Here is a 21,151-nt window from a genome sequence, read left to right as displayed (position 1 = left end):
TCTGACCACTCTTCACTAAAAATAAATTATCTAATTGTACAAAATTCAGATAATATTTTCGTTTATTTACTTTGAAAATAGACTCATTAAGGATTCTAATAATATAAATTATAACTCATAATTATTTATGTACAAATTTTAATGATTTTCTAAATTCAGAACAGGGGACTTTAGAAACCATTCTGGCTCTGTCACACTAAAATTCAAATATCTCATAATATAAAATTTCTTTGCCTACACTGTTTCTTTCATATGAAATTAGACTCAATAAGATTTAATTCTATATCTCATTCACTCTCTGATTTCATTTCTACTAATTTTGGTAATTTTTCAAATTCACGTCATTACTGCTGTCCAAAAACTGTACCATTGCAAATTTTTACTCTTTTGTTATTTCTTTGTATTAACTATCATTTAGGTATACATAACATCAAACATACTCCTAATTAGCCATTTCATAAAGACATACACACAAAATTACTAATTCCCTATACATGCCATAACTTAAATCGTTTGTCAATGAAAATACCCAATTGGTAACTTGATAGTTGATAGTGTGAAGCGATCTTCCACGACCTCCAACCCGAGCTTGTTTGATAAGACTCTAGAACAAAGGAAAGGAAAGAGGTAACCTTATAAAGCTTAGTAAGTTCACATGTAAAATAACAATCATTAGTAATGAATTTAGCTTATTACTAAGCTTTCATAATTTGCATAAATAATGCTAAGTTCATACTTTCCCATCTTACTCATCGGTAACCTTACCAAAAGCTCAGAATAAAAAAAATAAAGCACCTGACTTAATAGCTTGCTTACGTACCTACAACATCTCATTTAACACATTAACACTCTTTCATAATATAAGCATATTGCCAATCATGTCACAAAGCGTCATAAGTATAATTGAAAACTTATCACTTACTTAATACTTGAATATACTCATTAAAATACTTTTAATATCATCAACTTATAACCTCAATGCTATTAAGCCTTATGTACATACCTGTGCCTAGTCATAATACTCACATATCCTACTCTTACTTATCTTTAGCATACTCCTTGAATTTCCCGTTGAACTACTTGTAACATTAGGGATGTTCGGGATATTTCGTACACCTGGTAGGACGCCAATGCCATATCCTACATATGGTCTTACATGGGATCACATATCGGTGCCGATGTCATGTCCCAGACATGGTCTTACACTGGCACTCATCTTGAGCCGATGTCATGTCCCAGACATGGTCTTACACTGACTCTTCTCTGTCCGTGCCAATGCCATCATGTCCCAGACATGGTCTTACACTAACACTCCTCGGTCTGTGCCGATGCCATGTCCCAGACATGGTCTTACACTGGCACACTTACTGCCATGGTCTAACCATGGTCTTTTCCGTCAATTCTTTCTTAATTGCCATGTTATAAACATGGAATTTTCTGTCAATTCTTCCTTAATTGCCATGTTATAAACATGGACCTTGAGATATCAATGCCTTGAAAAATCATAGCTAAAACATACTTGCTCAAATTCTCAAGGTCAGTCACATAACTCAATAATAATAATAGCAACAATTGCATAATAATAAAATGCTACTCAATTACATACTTACATTCTCAATCTCACCATATCCTCAATTTATCTTACTCTCCTCAAATTATGCTATTCAATACTTTCTTGATCTTATACAAAGCCACATTACAACTATGGTCTTATATGTAAACTTATTCGAATTCTCATTTTTAATGTCGAATCACTATCAAACATTTCTCAACTATTACCATTATATTCAAAAATCAATTCTAAAGCATCTATAACTAATATATCAATTTATCATTCAAACATGCTTAATTAAATGCATATTAAACACATGAACTTACTTCGATACCAAAACGTCCATTTGATCAACTTTCCTGATTTTCAGTTTTTCTCCCGTTCTAGGTCCAAATCTTGTTTTCCGGGATCTAAAACATCATATTTCACTTATTTAATCAATTTACTAATAATTTCGAACCTAAAACATATTTTGACAAAATTTACACTTTTGCCCCTAAACTTTTGCATAATTACAATTTTTCCCCTAGGCTCAAAAATTAAACTTTATTCCTTTTTCTTATGTTTATGACATGCTGAAAATGTTTCCCTTCTATGGAAACATCAAATTCTTGCTCTAACATGCACTTATGAACAATAATATTTTTTATCGATTATGTCGTTTCACTCGTTTTCACTGAAAATCGCTTAGCAAAAATCGTTTAACATAATGCTAAGCTTCATATTCTATCATAAAACATCAAAATACACACTTTTCATCTATGGGTAATTTTCCAAATATAAATCCTAGCTCGAATTAATGGTAGAATTAGCTTAAGCGAGTTACCGGAATTCTAAAAATGTAAAGAACATGAAAAACGGGGCTAGAATGGGCTTACTATGAAGCTTGGAAGATGAACAAACCCTAGCCATAGTGTTCCCTTGATACATTCAGCCATGGAGAAAAGAAATGAAGAAGATGATAGCTTATTTCAAGTTCTTTTGTCTTTATTCATTAATTAAGGCATTTTACCAAAATGCCCTTAAATACCTTACTTACTAACCATGTCTATTTTTGTCCATCAAACTTTAATGATCTAATTTCTATTTAAGGACCTCTACTTTAAACCCCCATTTTAGTTAAGTACTTTATGAACTAATAATCCCTAATAGACAAATTAAACATGCAATCTATAAAATTCTTATCGTTAGTCTAACACATGCATCCAATCAGTCGGTAAATCATGATAATTCATTGCAATAAACTTTTCTATTTCAGATTTATGGTTTCGTAACCATTGTTTCATTTAGGCCCTATTTCAGGATGTTACACTACTACTACCAAAGTTCCCTTGTTTCCCCTAATTCATTCTTTCCTCTTGATTTTGTAGCGTTAAGGAGCACTTGTGCAAATTTAGTAAGTTGTTGGGTATCATTTTAAGATATTATTTTGTGTTCAATAGTCTAATTCTAGGGTGTTGGTAGCAGCATTTCTCGAGGATTAAGGCGCTCATCGTGATTTTCGTCAACGTACCGATTTAAAGTTTTGCAGTAAGTGTTCATCGTTTTATGAGTAAGTATTTTGGTTTCGAGATTTTGATTAATCGTGAGGTAAGACTGATTATGGTGTTATTTGTTCAATTATAGGCTTTGGAGTGCTCAGAGACTGTTTTAGCATCAAACAAAACCAGGTGTGTACCCGAAACACAAAAATAAGGGATTCGGCGAAAAGCCAAAATTGCTTGCTGTTTGGATAGCAGCAGTAAGCTAAATTTGAAAAATCACCATAAATTGTGAAAATCGAATTAGAGGATGAAAAACATATGAGATTAAAAATATTTTAGTCTAGTTTCTCATAGAAGAAACTAAGTAAGCAAAAGAATTTCATATTATGAGATATTTGAATTTTAGTAAGAAAGGGTAAGAATGATTTCAGAAATCCCTGTTCTAATTTTGGAAAATTATTAAAATTGTACAAAAATAATTATGGGTTAGAATTTATATTTTTAATATTATGAATAAGTCTACTTTCAAGAGAAATAAACGGAACATCATCCGATTCTGTATGAGAAGATAATTAATTTTTAGTGTAAAAAGGTCGAAACTGTCAGATAGTAGAATATGGGAAACTTTAAAGAATAAACTGTACTTATTGGCTAAACCAATAATTCTGAAAATTTTATGATAAGAAGATATGTGAGTCTGGTTTTAGGGAAAATTTGCGGATCTTAATTTGGAATTTTGTAGCTCAAGATACAAATAATTTAGTAATAATGACTTAAGTAGATAGCTTTAAAGGATCATATGAGTAAATAGTGGAAACGCATATGAATAATTTACTAGCACGGGTTACATTAAAATGGATCACGAGGCCAAGGCCAAGGCCAATTTGGGTCATGTGGGCCACACGAGCGAACATCATGGGTTTTTAGGCCCATTTTCACTGTTTGACTGCTAAGGTTGCACAGGTCGCCCAAGTCGACTATGAACCTACTGTAGGGTCGGTAAGCTTACCTAGACCCTTAATTTACTGAAATGACTGTATGACTAATATGATTAAGCCTGATGATGTCCTACTAATTTTATACTGTATGCCCTGTTTACATGCATGATATTATGTCATAGCATGTCATATTTGTATATTGCATTACCTTGGGTTAGGGGATTATAATGCTCGGAGGAAGTGTACTGAAAGGCCTCGAGCCTAATTTACTAGCAGCTCAGCTGCAAGCTACTGTCTAGTGCCGCATTCGGTACTACTTGGAGTGTAGGGATGGGTGGGTTGATTATATCCCCACATGGAGTGTAGGGTTAGACGAAGATGGTGTGTAGAGGATGCATAGGTAGGATTTTTGTGACTGCATATCTGCTACTGCTACTAATACTGTGATGGGCTAAAGCCCTACTACATGACTATTTTTGTACTAAGATGGGCTAAGGCCCAAACTGGACTGATACTGAAAAGGGCTTAAGCCCAAACTGTGATTATCTATTTACTGTATGTTCATTTGTATGGGGATTACACACTGAGTTTATTTAAACTCAGCCCTTCTGTTTAATCTGTACAGGTAATCCCCAAATTTAGGCAGATAAGTGCGGCGGAGGACTCAGTGGTGACCACACGACTTCTTTTACACTGTTTATTACATATTTATGATTTTACTTTTATTTGGGAGTATTTTACTGTAATTATGGCCTTTACGAATTTTGGTTTAAATTTGGATTTTATACGGTTTTATGATTTAAATCTGCTAGTGTTAGGTAAAACTCGGGTTTCCAAATGAAATTAATGTTTTATCAAAAATACCACGAATATGCAAACTGTTTAAAAGCTTCTGCAATAAAAAAATGTTTTGAAATTGAATAGCGATTTGTAAATGAATAATGTTTTGAAAATGAATGACACGATTTGAAATTAACATAAGATAATGAAAAAAATGGTTAAATAGAAAAGGGGATTTAGCAACGACATATTTTTTTAAAAGCACTACCATGTGACATCGTCAGATTTGGTCATAACGTTTAGGCCGGGTTTGGGGTGTTACAATCACCAATAGAAAATTTTTGGGCACTGGAAACAACAAGTTCGTGTGGGTTTAGAACACCTATGACATTTATGTTTTGCTTTAGGTTTATCATTCACCTCATTAGTACGATGTGTGCGCACCATTGAGAAATCACAAACACTCAAACAAGAAAATTTGTCAAGTAAAATAAAGCCTCACCGTTGGTACTCGCAAGAAAAACAACTCTTAGAGGCAAAGAAAAATAAATTAAGATCTTCTCACTTGTAAATGTTAAAGAGTAATCAATCTTAGTAATCTTGAGGAAGTTATGGGGGTCACTCTTTAACAAAAATAACCTAAAGCTCTAGGAAGCCGAAAGAAAAGCTTGACTCCTACGAAATTTGAGTTGCACGGAGGAAGAGAGGCAATTCTTTCGTACCTACCAACACAAGAAATAAGAATGTGTTAGAATGCTTAATAGAACAAAAAAAATATAAACAAAGGAAAACCTAAAGCTAGAATCAAGAAAAATTAAAACTACCCAATAGGAAATCAAAAAATGGAAAAACAACTCAAATATTTATTTTAAGGTATTCTTGATATACTAAAATCACAAAATTTAATCCGGAGCCTCTTTGTATGATGAAAATTAGATCTAAATATTTTCGGCATGAAATTCAACCCACATAGTATTTTTTTTATTTTTACCTTTTTTTTAGTTTTCAATCTTTTTTATCTTCTTTATGGGGAAATATTTTTTTTCAATGTATCACAATGCCAAGATACTGTAGACAAAATTTCAAATCTTTTTGAAATCGTTTACCCACTGGAAATATGTTTTCCAATTTTTTTCTAGGTAAAAGACAATTTTCAGAGGCTATCAAATAGCAGCAACAAGAAATAGTGTTTAGCACAAGGAAAAAAACTAAAAAAAATTCCCAAATGTAATACCAAATGATATGGGCAGCAGACCAAAATTGGATCCAAGTTGTTGTGGCACAAGGAAAAATCGAATTGAAGAGTAGTAAAGTCTTACTTGGCATTTAAGATACCTAAAACGAATTAACACTAACTGAAAAAGAGCAATCAAGGTAGTGAAAAAAAGTACTAGAAAGAATGAATTCAAGTAAGAAAGAAGAAGATCCAAAGAGTTTTTAATGATTATAAGTCAGATCTTGCAAGGAAATCATTAGATCTTGGAACCTGAAACTTAAAAAGAATATGAAGTATTAGAAAAAGATTAAGAAAAACAAAATCAAGATTAGAAAAAAGATATGGAGAAGATGGATAAAGATTTGAATGGGAGAAGATGAAAGAAGATGCTCTATGAATCTCTTTGAAGAGCTGATCTCCAACAAGCTTCACAATTGATTGTAACCAACCCCCTTGGTCGGCCAACTAGTAAATTGGAGGATGAAGAGATTCTATGGCTTCACAAAGAAAAACCAAGAAGAAAACACTTCTAAAAATCACAAGAAAGCTATCTTGGAAAGATAAACTCAATGAGCTAGAAAACTTTATTCAATGAATGTGTGTTTATTAAATAATGAAGAGGCTTTTATATAGGCTAGCTAATTACATGAAAATAAAAATCTTAAGTATAATGAAACTCTAGTTTATATGAAGAAGAAGTGGTAGTGGAACTAAATTTTATTGTTGACTAAAAATCATAAAACTCCTAAACAACTTAAAATACTTAAAAATAACCTAAAATTCAGGATAAATAAATAATAAACATATAAAAACTAATAAATACAATATCGGAATCATATATAATCAAAATTAAGTCTTAAAATTTAACCTAATATGATTCAAACTCGAATTAAAGCTCGAAACTCGTAATTTCCCGTAATAATATCGTCCAATAATTCTACTCGCCCAGTCTTCACTAAAACGGTCATAACTTGAGCTCCCAGACTCAAATCAAGGTATTCAAACTAAGTTTCGAAGCTAAGAGATATCTCTTCAAATGGTATGAAGGCATCTCAACCCATAAATTCCTAGATCCCATCCAAAAAGTCATTGCAAGTTGATTGATTTTCCAAACTTAAAAATTGGCAACTTTGGTGAATTGAATTTAATATCCATGCATGTATCAGTTATTTAGTTATGGATTCAATTCACTAAAAGTACCATGAATGAACTCCTCATTATATACCATTATGAAGGCAACTTAGATTTATGATTCATCTAATGGTCACCCTTGAATCTTCCACAACGAAAAAGATTATTACTAATAAATAATAATAACAATAATTCTTCTCTAACAAATTACTTGTAGCCACGTTTCTTTTTCATAATTCATGCAATGTTAGTAAGAGGGTATCATTTACTCTTTAATTAAGCTATGAATTTCACTATTTTAAGTGAAGTTATTTCATGTCATACATAAGTTATATACCCAACATAATAAGTCTCAACTCTAATACCAACTAAGCAATGGCTTTTAATTTATGAAAGCATATGAGTTACACACACTTAGTCAGTCACTTACTCAAAATTGAGTCAAGTCATACTATAAACATCACAAGTAAACAAATACATAAACGAATTCAGGATAAATTCAACTTGTGTCATGTCCAATGTATTGTAAATCTAGACAATCACACCTATGTCTCTATCTTTCTAGGAGTCATCCATTTCAATACTCAAGATAAGGTATCTCTCCAATTTGATTTGATAGAAAACATAATATTCCCTTGAATTAATTACTCATTTTTCATTCCTTATACTACGGACCATTTAGATTAGCTACTAATATAAGATGCCTTCATGTATCATAATTCATCCCTATGATGCAACTTAGTATTAGTTAACCCTTAGGTGACCAATGAGTCAATATTTGTTTTGTTCATTTTGCTTTTCGTGCAAAAACTAATGAGGAAAATAATACAAAAGATAATAATTTTAGCTATGGAATTTTATGAACCAGTTTATTCAAAAAAATGCAAGCATGAGGACAAAATAATTGTATTAAGGGCACAAAATCCCAACAAATATCCAACAACAAACCATAAGTCCCTATGCCTTCAATCAAAGCCTTCATGCGGTTCCTCATATATAGGAAATGCTCATTTGGGTTTGTAGTTTGGATCATAAGGAATCTTTGTGTAAATTTGGAGACATGAGTAGTAGAACCAGAATTAAACCCCCAAGTATTATTAGGAACTTCAATTAAGTTTGATTTGAAATATACAAAAGTATAAAAGGTTACATTTGTTTTCAAACCAAGCTTTGCGTATTTGGCAATATTTCTAATAGTGTCCTAATTTCAATAAGAAGTAACACTTATCTACCATTCATTTCTTATTCTCTCCATTGGAGACATTGGCTGGTGTGTTTTTCCTCTTCTTAAACTTGTTGGTTTTTACTTTAGGCCCTTTTCCAACTCATTACCCCACAAAGTTGATGGAATAACTTCCTTGACTTATTAATCTTGCTTCATACTAAACGAGCTTACTAGTCAATGTATTAACATCTCACTTATCTTTAATTGTGTTATAGTTAAACTGAAATGACCATAATTTGGAGGTGTTAAGTTTAATATAAATTGTAATAAAAAGGAGTCATCAATTGTAATCCCTAAAATCTTTAGCTTTGCTGCAATATTAGTCATCTTGATGATATGCTCTAGCATTCCCCTCGACCCATTAAACTTCATGGTCATGAATTGTGCCATAAAAGTACCAGTGAGGGGCTTATCTGCATAATGGAAACGTTTTTCTACAAATGTAAGATTTTCTTTCACGCTTTCAGTTTGTGGAATTGTAGTCTTAATGTTGTTGGCAATAGAATTTCACAAAATAAACATAACCTCAATTTGTTTGACCATTCCCGTTTTTTTTTTTGTACAACTTCTCTTACTCATTAATTAAGTCAATAATAACAATAGGTTTATCTTCTAATAGTGTTTAATCAAGATCCAAAACACTTAAATAGTACTTAACTTGTTTACTACATTTACGAATAACTCGTTAAATAAAGTAATAAATGAGGCTTATGAATGATTAGAAATAGTTGCAAAATAATAAAAGCAAAAGAAATACATAAATGCTCAAAATAATGAAAGTACTTTATGAGTTCAGATAAACAAATAATGAAGTATATCTTAGTTCTCCTTTATGCAGATACTACAATATACTATCATAAATAAATGCTACTAACTTTAAGGAACAGATAAATAATTTCATCATATATATATGTTGCTTTTGGACATTCAAATATATATCTAAAAATTATATAAATTTGTCACCATAATTTTCACAATCCATTGCATAAATAATTCACCTTTGAGCAAATTTCAAAGTTCTAATGAGTAGTGAAAGTTAATTATCTATTTTTCCATTATAAACATTTCACTAGTTAAATGAATATTGACAATTTATACATGCATAATTTAATTGATATCTATGAAAACTTTCTAATTTTAACAATTTAGGGACTAATAAATTACATATCACATACATAACTTGTATAGGAACTTTTAATCCCCATTTATATAAAATGCTAAAACACACAATCTAATATATCCTCAATTTCCATTATAATACTTAAAAATAATACATGAAAAATAAATAATTTTATATTAATTATAAATTTAGAACATAATAAAAATTAAACTTAATAAAAATTTAAAATAAATAAATATATTACATTATCATAAATCGTAATGCTAAAACGTAATAAATAATAAATAATATCTCCATCAACCTCACTTTGACTTTTTAAACTATAAGCACGAATTAAAACATTTTAAAGCATAAAGTCTTGACACTCTTATCTTTCAATTTGCCAAGAGCCAACCACATTCTAATAATAAATCGCAACAACATACGAGAGATACTGACAATAAAATCAATGACATAAAATAAACCTTCGTCATTAACTTAAAATAAACCTTACTCAAAACAAAATCTCTTTTAATTGACATGATTAAAAATAAAACTAATTTATTGATTAAATCTTGGTATAGATATTGTTACCAATGTAGGAGGATGTGAGTTCAAGTGCGTTAAAACACATTATCCTCTTATTTATAAGTTGGGAGGGGGTTATAGGTAATTTTAAGTATTGCACCAAAAGAACAAATATTATTAGAACATATAGTTTTCACAAACATAAAAAATTTCATGATGCGAAATTAAAATCGACCATTGAATTTGACAAAGAAAATCACGATAAATTATTTTCTCTATCTTGACATTTTCCGTTAAGGTTATACAAACCCTAAGTGATGAAGACTATAAACTTAACATGTAAGAATATTACTTTTTACACATTTAATAATTGAGGGAGGGAAATAGGGTTGTTTGGGATTGAACCCAAACTTTCATGTCTACAACATAATATTCTTACCATTAGGCTAAGAAGTTGTTGGCAAAAGTCTTATTTTTTACTAAAATATTACTCATTTTTAATGTTTAATTTAAATTTGTAGAAATTATTTTTATTTATATATAACTATTGTAATACATTCTTAATAAATAATTTTTTTTCATATTATTAAACTCATAATCGAATGAGGTATTAATGTGATACGTTTATCAAATAATAGAATGAAAAATAGAACTTAATTTCTATTAAAGTAAATAACTTAATCCATTTAAATTTGAGTATAAATTTAATTGAAATCTTACAACTAGTGCATTAACCATGGCATTAAAATTTGCCAAATCCAAAGGCTTGTCGGATATAATGGTGGAGGGAAATGCATATGTGATTATCTCTAAATTGAAGAATAATAGAGTAGATCTGTTGGTGCTAGGACACTTTCTTCAACTTAAGACACTTTTAGCAAGTCTTGGTTGTAATTAACTTTTAGAGTTTGATTTTAATTATCCCGTAAAAATTCATAATTACATAATGAAGGATGCTATTCAAGTTCATAATTAATAAAATATGTTGTGTTTACTTTTTTTTTTTTTGAAATTAGTATAATATTGTTTTAAATTTGGCTTATGTGTTCTTATATTTCTTTCAACGTTTAAATTTCCTACCTAGCAAAGCACAAGGTGACAAATGCATGAAAACTGCGTGTATTGGTATGTCAGTGTATCACTGACGCTGTCTAACTGTTCCAACGCTGATATAAATAATCACACATGCCCGACTCCTCTCGGTTTAACCCACAACTGTCTTTCCTCTTATCCCCTCTACTTTTGCTTTTCTCCTCTTCTTTTTTTCCCCTTTTTTTTAATTTTATTTTTAAATTACTAATAGGTTAAAATCTACTTCCGGACCCTCTACTCTTCAACCATTTAGAATTTAGTCCTTTCATTTTTTAGAGTTAAAAATACAAGTCTAATTGTTAATGTTGTTATAACCTTTCTGTTAAATGCAGGTTTATTTCAGCATCATTTTTCTTGTTGCATTGTTATCAAAATGAGTATATGTTTATTTCAAATAGTTAAATCATTGAATTTAATAAAAAATTAATGATGTTAATTATTAGACCAAAGCTTTGAAATCTGAAAAGTAAAAAATCAATTTCCTAAAATAAATATTAAGAGATTAAGTTTTAAATTTACTAAAAATACAAAACTTTTATGCACCAAAAATGACATTAATTTTAATTTAGACTTCTCAAAAACGGGATTAATAAACTTAGTCATAAAATAAACATTAAACAAAAATATTAATAATATATCTGCATTATGGATCGAGTACAACTATTAATATAAAAGTTTTACTTGAGTTTATTATTATTCAATTAATGTTAAGGTATATTGCATTTTAATGAAAGAATATATGTTCAAGCTTTGAAAATAATATTAGTGATAGAGACAATTATTAACTTTGAATATTAATAGTAAAACGAACCTAAAATATTTAAAATAAGTTAATAAGATCGATTTAGTTTTAAAATAATGTAAAACTAAATTACAATATAAATAATATATACAGATATGGTTATATTTGTAATTAACTTTTTTAAAAGTAAATTTATATTCCTTATTTGAAATCCACACGTTTCTCTTATAAGAAGTTTTAACGGATTTTTAACTTCTTTGTTGTACTTGTATTATTTAATATCTAAATAATTTATTAATTAGTTTCACTTATAGAATGAATGAACATGGACTAGTACTAACAGCTCTCATAGATATCTAAGCTCAGTCTAACTTAATTGATCACCTACTTTTTCAACAATTTATGTTCAGTATTTATGATTCTCTCTTTTAATAATTTCGTTTTGTTTTTGAAAATGAAATATTTCTTATCACTACATTCAACATTTATTGATACGTTTAATTTCTTTTTAAAAGAAGGAGATCGATTTGATATAAAAGGACAATTTTTGAAAAAGAAATTACAAAAAAACTATTTGGGTGATTGTGTTTAGAATGAAAGGATTCATCCCTTGTAATTTTATTATCCACAATACATAGTAATTTTCTATCATATTAATATTTACTGCTAATATATATAAAAATAATTATTGAGCAGGGTTCGATAATGCAATGCCATTGCCCAATGGTGGGGTAAATTTTTAGACATAACCTTTTTTTTCTGTCTGGTCTTTATCTTTTATTGTATTGTATGTATGTAGAGAACTTTTTTAAAATGTCGGAAAACTTACGCATTAGGGCAAGTAGCTAAGCCTATAAATGTATGTAACCACCATGTAAAGTTGTTTTATAAAACTGATGCTTAGGTTAAACCAAAGTTCAAAACCCGACCCAATATTGAGTACTGCAACCGATAAGGACTTGTAACGTTACGTACAAAACTAGGATCAAAGAAATCACATTAATGTTTTATTTTAGCTTATTTCTTTCTTGTAGTTAAATTGTTTTGCTTTTCCATGTGAAATAACTTGCGATTTGCCCTCTTTTTACTAAAGACGAAAATGCAATAATAATTGGACCCACGACAATTGGTTGGTCTTATTCTGAACTGGAGCTTTTTAGTTGGATGAATAGTCTGTTGTATAATTCTATTCCATTTCTACCTAAAAAAGATGATTTTTTTGGGCCAACCCCTCTGAGATATCTATAATGGTACGAATCAGTGCTAGAAAGCCTAGTATTTTTGTATTCTAATGAATCGTCAGGAGGGTGGGCCAATTTTAGATGTCCTTGAAATTTGATACCAACTAAAGTTTTTATTCTATTGATAAATTAAAATTAGCATGGTTGATACATAATAGCGATGCTTACTTGTTATTAGTAATTAACGCCCTCGTCGTAGTATTTTTTTAAAGTGGTAAACGATTAGTTAATTAATTTTTTCATTACTTCTGCCATAGGTGTGCGAACACCAGGGCAGAGAGAATCAACACTAATATGACAATAAAATCAGAATAATTAGGTGTGGTGTCTGCAAGTGTGACATGTCAATTGTAATATTTATAATGTTCAATGGAACACTTGAGTATTCCAAGGATCGAACCCAAAGGAGTCGACAATTTAATGATTCATTCTCGACAAGCATGCAATGAAGGAATCAAACCCAAAGGAGTTGACGATTTAATGATTCCTTCTCGACAAGCATGGAATGAAGGAGTCTAACTAGCTACTCACTAATTTCTATATTATAACAAAGCATAATTTGGAAGTGAATTACTCTAATTAACTACTTAATATGCAAAAGGACTAAATTGTAAAACTAGATAAATTACGAAATTAACAAATTAATAACAAAAAGATATTGGTTGACTTCCATGTTGTTAATTAACTTTTGAATTGGGGATCTAAATTGCTTAAACTCCTAAGTGGCTCCATTTTACCTCTCAATCTCAATTTTACCAAATTAGACAAACTAGTTCGGTTTATCTCTCAATCTCACCTGACTAACCCGAGACTAATGAATTGGTGTCCAATAAGATTACCACTCGGCCTCACTTATCTTGATTTACCGTTAAGGGTGTCAATCCAAAGTTTTGAAGTTTATTCAATCTAGTTCAGTTTTTGCAATTTAATCCATGTACCAAAAACTAACTAAGCAACAATAACGTCAACCAACCACCATAGATTTAGCTACTCATTATCATTTCTAAACAAACAATAATCAAATAAACATAAATAACAATGGTTTTCTTGAAAAAAGCTTGAAGGAGATAACAATGGTAGTGAAGATGATGCACATGTACACTAAAAATCAGAATTTTATCTAAGAAAATGAAAATGGAACTAAGCTATATTAAAAGCTTGGGATGAAAATGAAAATATAATGTAAAGTTTAAGTTTAAGTTCTTAAACATAAATAACACCTAGCTACAGTAAAACTAACTAACTATCAAACTAACTAAAAATTAGAAAAGTAAACTAAACCCCAAAAAATAAAAAATAAAACCCTAAAACTAAGCTAAAGAGATGAAAGAAAACCAAAACTAAAGAGATGAAAGAAAACCTAAACTAAAGCTCTCCTCCTCTTCTCAGCCAAAAGTGGCTTTTAATATCTGATTTCAACCTAAAAGTTTGGATCAAAATGCCCTTAAGCCTTAATTTTGATTGGTATGGGTGTTGGACAAAAACTACCCCTGCCGTCATTTTTTTCCTCGTTAGACATCGGTATCGCGATACCCAAACTTCGATATTGTGATACCTAGTGGTATCACAATACACAATGCAATATTGAAATTGGGAGCCTTGGGGGTCTCAGTATCGCGATACCAATCCTTAGTATCATGATATCGTTGGAGTTTGCCTCAATTTTATTCGTTTCAACATTGTTAGAGGTATCACAACTTCCATGCTTCGATATTGCAATACCCCCTTCTAGGTGATGTTTTAACTCACGTTCAGGCCACCATTGACCCCCTACAACGCTCAATCAATTGTTAGGTTCCCTATGGCACATTTGGTCAATTTGGGTATAAAAAATAGCGTAAAACATTCTAATTCACTTATTAAAGCAAAAAAGAAAAAAACTAACTAAAAACACGATAAAAACATTCAAATTGCTCGTGATAAGCTCGTCAAGTGTAATAGAGAGCCTAATATTGACGTATCAAATTATGACAGACCAATATTCTTGCCTTGGCCCCACAAGATCATTGAATTCTATTTTGACCCCTAAATGAAAAAGTGTAACTTCTCGCCCGCATGCTTACATATGACAATTCGACATTATAGAAGTCATCGGATATTCAAGCATTCAATAATGAACTGTCTCTTTCCATCCACTATGCTACGATATATATATGTGTCTAATCTAATTATTAATTAAGATTAGCATTATTACAAGTAAGGTAAAACCAACACCTGTCCGACCATTAACTATGAAAATGGTTGAATTATCAATTTTTTCCCTAATCGATTATCATATTACCGCAAGCAAAAGAAATCCATAGTGGTTAACTTTTACCACCTTTACGATTTCATCCATATGCTAAAATAAATTATCTAATTAATCAAATAAAAAAATAATGATTTCATATAACACTATGATAGACTAGTAGATATTAAATGTTAAAATTGATTGACTGCATCGTCGGCAAATAGGGTTTCGAAACCACCATTTTCGGTACCATTGAAAACGGGTTGTTACATTCTCTATTCGCACCGCCTACACCAATTGAAAGCTCTCATGTCCCTTATCTTCTACAGCTCAATTTTTTTAATGAAACAATTTTGAAAGTCACGAATTTGCAAACCAAAACCCAAACAACTTTCTTCTTCGACCTCTATATTGACTGTTAGATCAATTTGGATCTAAAGTATGCTCGTATACTCGTTGATGGGTACCGATACATTGACTGATTGTCAAATTGTTGCTTGGAACTCACTATCCAGACTTTAAAAAAAACTTAACAGTCCATTGACTTAAAATAAAAACTTTCAAATAGTTTAGTGACTTAAATGAATACTTTCAAATAGTTCAATAACCACTTTGTAACATTTTGAAGTTGAGTAATCAAAACTTAGGCTTTCTAATAGTTTAGTGACCTCGAGTGTAGTTTAGCCTTAATAAAAATATGATCTAGATGGGAGTTTTCTTAAAATCAAGTAAGCAAAAAGTAGTATTAGACATGGCTTTTTTCGGTTAAAATATACCACAGGCCTGTATATTCTTAAAAAAAATTGAAATTTATTCATTATACTTTTATTTTCAAGAATTTAGTCTCTACTTTTTAGATTTCAAAATTCAAGTCCAATTGTTAACACTGTTAAAATTTTTTAGTTAAATTCCTAAAAATAAAAATACATAAACTAAATTCCAAATTTACAAAGAGTAGAGGCATTTATGTCACCCTGTCCTCCTATTACCAAAAGCTATTGTAATTTCTAAGATGTCTTATCTTCTAATAAAATAAAATATTGATGTTGTGTGGTAATTGAATTTTGGTATAATTATTTAAAGGTATATGTTTAAGTAATTATTATAATGAGCTGGTTTTAGCAAATTGATTGTAATGGATTACACCCAATTATTAGGAGGGTTTGAGAATGGGAGAAACTAGCGACAATAATTTTCAAATTTATTTCTCAAGGAGGGTGTGTGACTCGATAAGAAGCAAAGGAATGGACCCTTCCCACTTCCCACCTACATAAGCGAGTACCCAAAGTCAATAGACCCTAAACCCTATAAATTTTTAATCTCTCGGCACCCAATCTCACGTTTACCTTTTATCCACAAACCAATAAAAGTCCCATCCCAACAACATCTTCACCTGCCCTTTTCTTCTTTCAGGTCCAATTAGCCTTTCGGGTCTGTTCTAAGCCCAAATCCTCTCTCTCTCGTCCTCGTCTCTCGTCTCTCTTTCCTCTTCCTTCCTGCAAAACCTTAGATCTCTCGGCCTTCAACGTCGCTTTCTGGGCTTCAAATCCGATCCCAGATTGCTTCTATTTGGGTTCTTGACCGGTAATCTAACACCACCTTACCCAAATTTTGCTTTTCCTTCCTTTGAATCTAATTTTGTGATTCTCTTCTTCTTCTTTTGGATTATTTCAATGTTTGCTTTCTAATTCAAATTTGTTTTGTTTGAGTTTAGGGTTTGATTTTTTTTAAGGCTCCATGTTTCAGTGTTCTGATGGTTACGTTTGATTAAATTTTACGAACATGAAAAATCGTTGGTCTCTTTGTCCTTAATATTAGTTTATGGAAGTTGGGAGTTGGTTTTAAATGAATCGATGAGCTCCTTCCTTATATTTCTTCATTTCTGCAGTTTTTCCTTGTGTTATATATTGCCTTTCGTTTCTTGTTTCAGGCTTTAGATGGGTCTACCTTCCTGCCCCTTTTAAGATTTTAACAATCAGGGCAGTAGATTCCTCAATTCATATTTAATGGGTTTTTGCTTTGTCTTTGATCTGGGCAAACATTAAACATGATTCTTTTTTGTTTTCGTCTTTTGATCTATGAGTGATGTGTTTGATCTTGGATTCCAGTTTCACTTCATCTGGGCTTTTTCCTTTTTGTTTATTTGTTTTTGAAAGAGAAAAAAGTTATATTTTGAAGCCCTAGATCTAGGTTTTGCCCTTTTCATTGTAAACTCCTTGTTAGATGTTAAAAGTCAAGCCCATTTAGTTAAAATTCCTATTTTAGCCCTGCTCCCCAAGGTGGGCCTATTTGAGTTTTATCTAAGTTAATTTGTTAGCGTATAATCGTTTTCCCGGATTGACCCACCGGGTGGTGGCCCGGGCCCAATTATTTTTTGACCCGGTCGCCTATCGTCTGTATTGTTATTGAGATTGCTTGCTTTTGTTGCCTATCAAAGCAGCTCTTCTTATTTGTAATTTGCATTTGATGTACGTAGGGTTGCAAGCATGGTTCATGTAATGATAAATTGGTATATAGTTTAAAAACCAGAGCTTAGCTATAAGTTGGTACGTGCAATCTTTTTGAAATGTTTTGGTTTAGAACCGGAGGTTATCTCAATTGGCTCATGCAAGAGTTCGAAGCCTAGCATTTAGGTGTACCGTGTTATACCTACTAAACCTAGAGAATGCAGTGTAATTTATTACCCTTGCAACTATGAGGGCGTATTTATTCTACATCCTTTTCTTTTCTTTATGTGTGTGTGGAGAAGTATTAAAGCCTGACTGTTTGCTGTTTAAATTTGGAAATGAATTGAGGGCCTCTTTTCTTTTCTCTAGAACCTCTTGCCTTAATTATGAAGCATCTCCGAGCAGGGGAGATTTTGTTTATTACGTGTGTGTCGCGTATGTAAAAGCTGATAGAGTGCTTTGGCTATGTTTGCCTTAGATGAGCTACTTGAAGCTGTTGTTCTCTTATATATATATATATACATATACATACTTACATATCATGGACTCCTTTTCTAAAACTTCTTTTGCTTTCAGCTGCAGGGTTTACTTCCATGACAGAAATGACAGAAATTACAGATATGGAAACAATCCCTGGGGAGAGTAACAATCAGCTGGCACTGACCACTCCCGAAGCGCAGCCTATCAAGCGCCGAAAAAAGAAGTCCATGGTTTGGGAGTACTTTACCATTGAAAATGTGAGTGCCGGATGTAGAAGAGCATATTGTAAGCGCTGCAAGCAAAGTTTTGCTTATAGCACTGGTTCTAAGGTAGCAGGTACCAGTCATCTGAAGCGTCACATTGCCAAAGGAACCTGTCGAGCACTCTTACGAGGCCAAGGCCAAGATAACAATCAATTCATCACCCCATATAACCCAAAGATGGGTGGAAGTGAACCTCCTAAGCGACGCTACAGATCTCCTAGCTCACCTTTTATCCCATTTGATCAGGACCGGTGCCGCCATGAAATTGCCAGAATGATTATCATGCATGAGTACCCTCTTCACATAGTTGAACATCCTGGGTTCATAGCTTTTGTTCAAAACCTTCAGCCTCAGTTTGATAAAATGAGTTTCAACACCGTTCAAGGGGATTGTGTTGCAACTTACCTGAGGGAAAAGCAAAGCCTAATGAACTTTATTGAGGGTATTCCTGGACGCTTCTGTCTTACACTGGACATGTGGAGTTCAAATCAAACCCTCGGTTATGTGTTTATAACTGGACACTTCGTTGATAGTGACTGGAAGTTGCACAGACGGGTTTTCAATGTTGTAATGGAACCATATCCGGATTCCCGTTCTGCTCTAAGTCATGCCATCGCTGCCTGCCTTTCAGACTGGAGTTTGGAAGGCAAGTTATTTTCCCTCACCTTCAATCATCCGCTAAGTGAAGCTGGGCTGGAAAATCTTAGACCTTTACTGTGCGTTAAAAATCCCCTTATTCTTAATGGTCAGCTGTTAATTAGAAATTGTATAGCTCGTACTATGAGCAGCATGGCAAAGGATGTGCTTGGAGCAGGGCAAGAGATCATCAAGAAAATCCGTGATAGTGTAAAGTATGTGAAGATGTCAGAATCCCATGATGACAAGTTCATTCAAGTTAAAAACCAGCTTCAAGTGCCCAGTGAAAAGAGCCTGTTTCTTGACAATCAAACTCAGTGGAACACAACATACGAAATGCTTGCAGCTGCTTCTGAATTAAAGGAAGTGTTTGATTGCTTGGATACTTACGATCCAGATTATAAGCTAGCCCCATCAATGGAAGACTGGAAGTTGGCTGAGACTTTATGCAGTTTCTTGAAACCTCTCTTCGATGCAGCCAGCATCCTTACAACTACAACTCTCCCTACCGTAATTACATTCTTTTATGAAGTGTGGAAAATACATGTGGACTTGGGTCGTTCCGTCACTAGTGAGGATCCTTTCATCAGCAACCTTGCAAAATCAATGCAAGAAAAGATTGACAAGTACTGGAAGGACTGTAGCCTGGTTTTGGCAATGGCAGTGGTCATGGATCCTCGTTTCAAAATGAAACTTGTCGAGTTCAGTTTCACAAAAATATATGGCGAAGATGCTCCCACATACATCAAAACTGTTGACGATGGAATTCATGAGCTCTTTCTTGAATACGTGGCACTCCCATTGCCTTTGACGCCAACTTATGTGGAAGAAGTGAATGGTGCAAACAATGGAAAGACCAACGAATCTCATCAAGGTAATCTTCTTTCGGACCATGGGCTTGCAGATTTTGATGTCTACATTATGGAGACTAATAGCCAGCAGATGAAGTCTGAGCTGGATCAGTACTTGGAAGAGTCCCTGTTACCTCGTGTCCAAGAGTTTGATGTGTTGGGTTGGTGGAAGCTGAACAAGATGAAGTATCCAACTCTTTCCAAGATGGCTCGCGACATTTTGTCGATTCCGGTGTCTGCTGCTGCCACCGAATCAATCTTTGATATCACAGACAAGCAACTAGATGAATATCGTAGCTCTTTGCGACCGGAGACAGTGGAAGCTCTAATCTGTGCCAAGGATTGGCTACATTATGGATCTTCTGATGTTTCGAATGCGCTTGTTAAAATGGAATTTTAGATGTAGATGATATTCCAGAGTATCTTGTTTATGGACATGTTTCACTGTAGGCCTCTATTTGTACAACTAGAAAGATTTGTATGGATGCTTCGAGTATTTTTTCTTATTACGTGTTTCTTTGAAGGCTTTACGTGGCAAGGGAAAGGTCCCAACACCATTGTGTTGCACGTGGCTTGTGCTAATTGACAGTCTCTGAAGGCTGCTCTCTAAACCCTCAGCATATTGAACCAAGATGCTTCATCTGACATCCCCTCCCACGATGCTCACTATCTATTAGCAAATCAATAACCAAGTTTTATCCCACGGTTTCCATTCAACAACCATCTTCAAATCCATGTAGTGTTCGTTGGTAAATAAGCAACAACAATGTGCAATAAAGCCGACTGGGAAAGATATGGCGTGAAAGACAGCCATCTACAACTGCTACTTCCATCATCTCTATTGATATAATTTGTTATGCCCCTCCGCCGAGAACATGTGTCGAGCCTAAAATGAATCATTAACTTTGCATTGATTTCATGAGTACAACCATCCGGTCCACTTCAAATAGAATCCACCACCCGTGTTTAAGGGAGAACGTTATCCTAATGTAAACACACTTTCAAGACAATAAGAAATCTATTTAAGCTTAATTGTTGGAAAAAATTCAGTTCGAAAATTAATTTCTTGTACAGCAAAAGAATAAAAATTTGAAAATCGAGCCAGCTTGTGATATTTATAGCAATAAATTTTCCCGAATAATACCTGTGGGTTGAGCAAGACGGATCCTAGACGTTCCTGACTTTCAACCGAACGACTTTTTCCGCTATTCTCGTA

At 32.5% G+C, this 21,151-nt stretch overlaps 1 protein-coding gene and 1 long non-coding RNA gene across 2 annotated transcripts; one reads left to right on the top strand and one right to left on the bottom strand.

Moving 5' to 3' along the window:
• Positions 1-377: 377 nt before the first annotated feature.
• Positions 378-2,487, bottom strand: LOC128041807 (uncharacterized). Its single transcript, XR_008196658.1, has 3 exons — positions 2,431-2,487; positions 1,879-1,962; positions 378-604 (listed from the first exon to the last, which is right to left on the bottom strand). It is a non-coding gene; the product is annotated as an uncharacterized LOC128041807 (long non-coding RNA).
• A 14,073-nt stretch (positions 2,488-16,560) lies between these two features.
• On the top strand, positions 16,561-20,441 carry LOC105773458 (zinc finger BED domain-containing protein DAYSLEEPER). Its single transcript, XM_012595396.2, has 2 exons — positions 16,561-16,842; positions 18,282-20,441. Exon 2 carries the CDS (start codon positions 18,299-18,301, stop codon positions 20,333-20,335), a length of 2,037 nt encoding a protein of 678 aa, XP_012450850.2. The 5' UTR covers positions 16,561-16,842; positions 18,282-18,298; the 3' UTR covers positions 20,336-20,441.
• Positions 20,442-21,151: the final 710 nt, after the last annotated feature.

Source organism: Gossypium raimondii, chromosome 6 (assembly GCF_025698545.1).
Source record: "Gossypium raimondii isolate GPD5lz chromosome 6, ASM2569854v1, whole genome shotgun sequence".
NCBI classification, from domain to species: domain Eukaryota; kingdom Viridiplantae; phylum Streptophyta; class Magnoliopsida; order Malvales; family Malvaceae; genus Gossypium; species Gossypium raimondii.
Note: the sequence above shows the minus strand (reverse complement) of the source record. Positions and strands in the feature narration are given on the sequence as shown.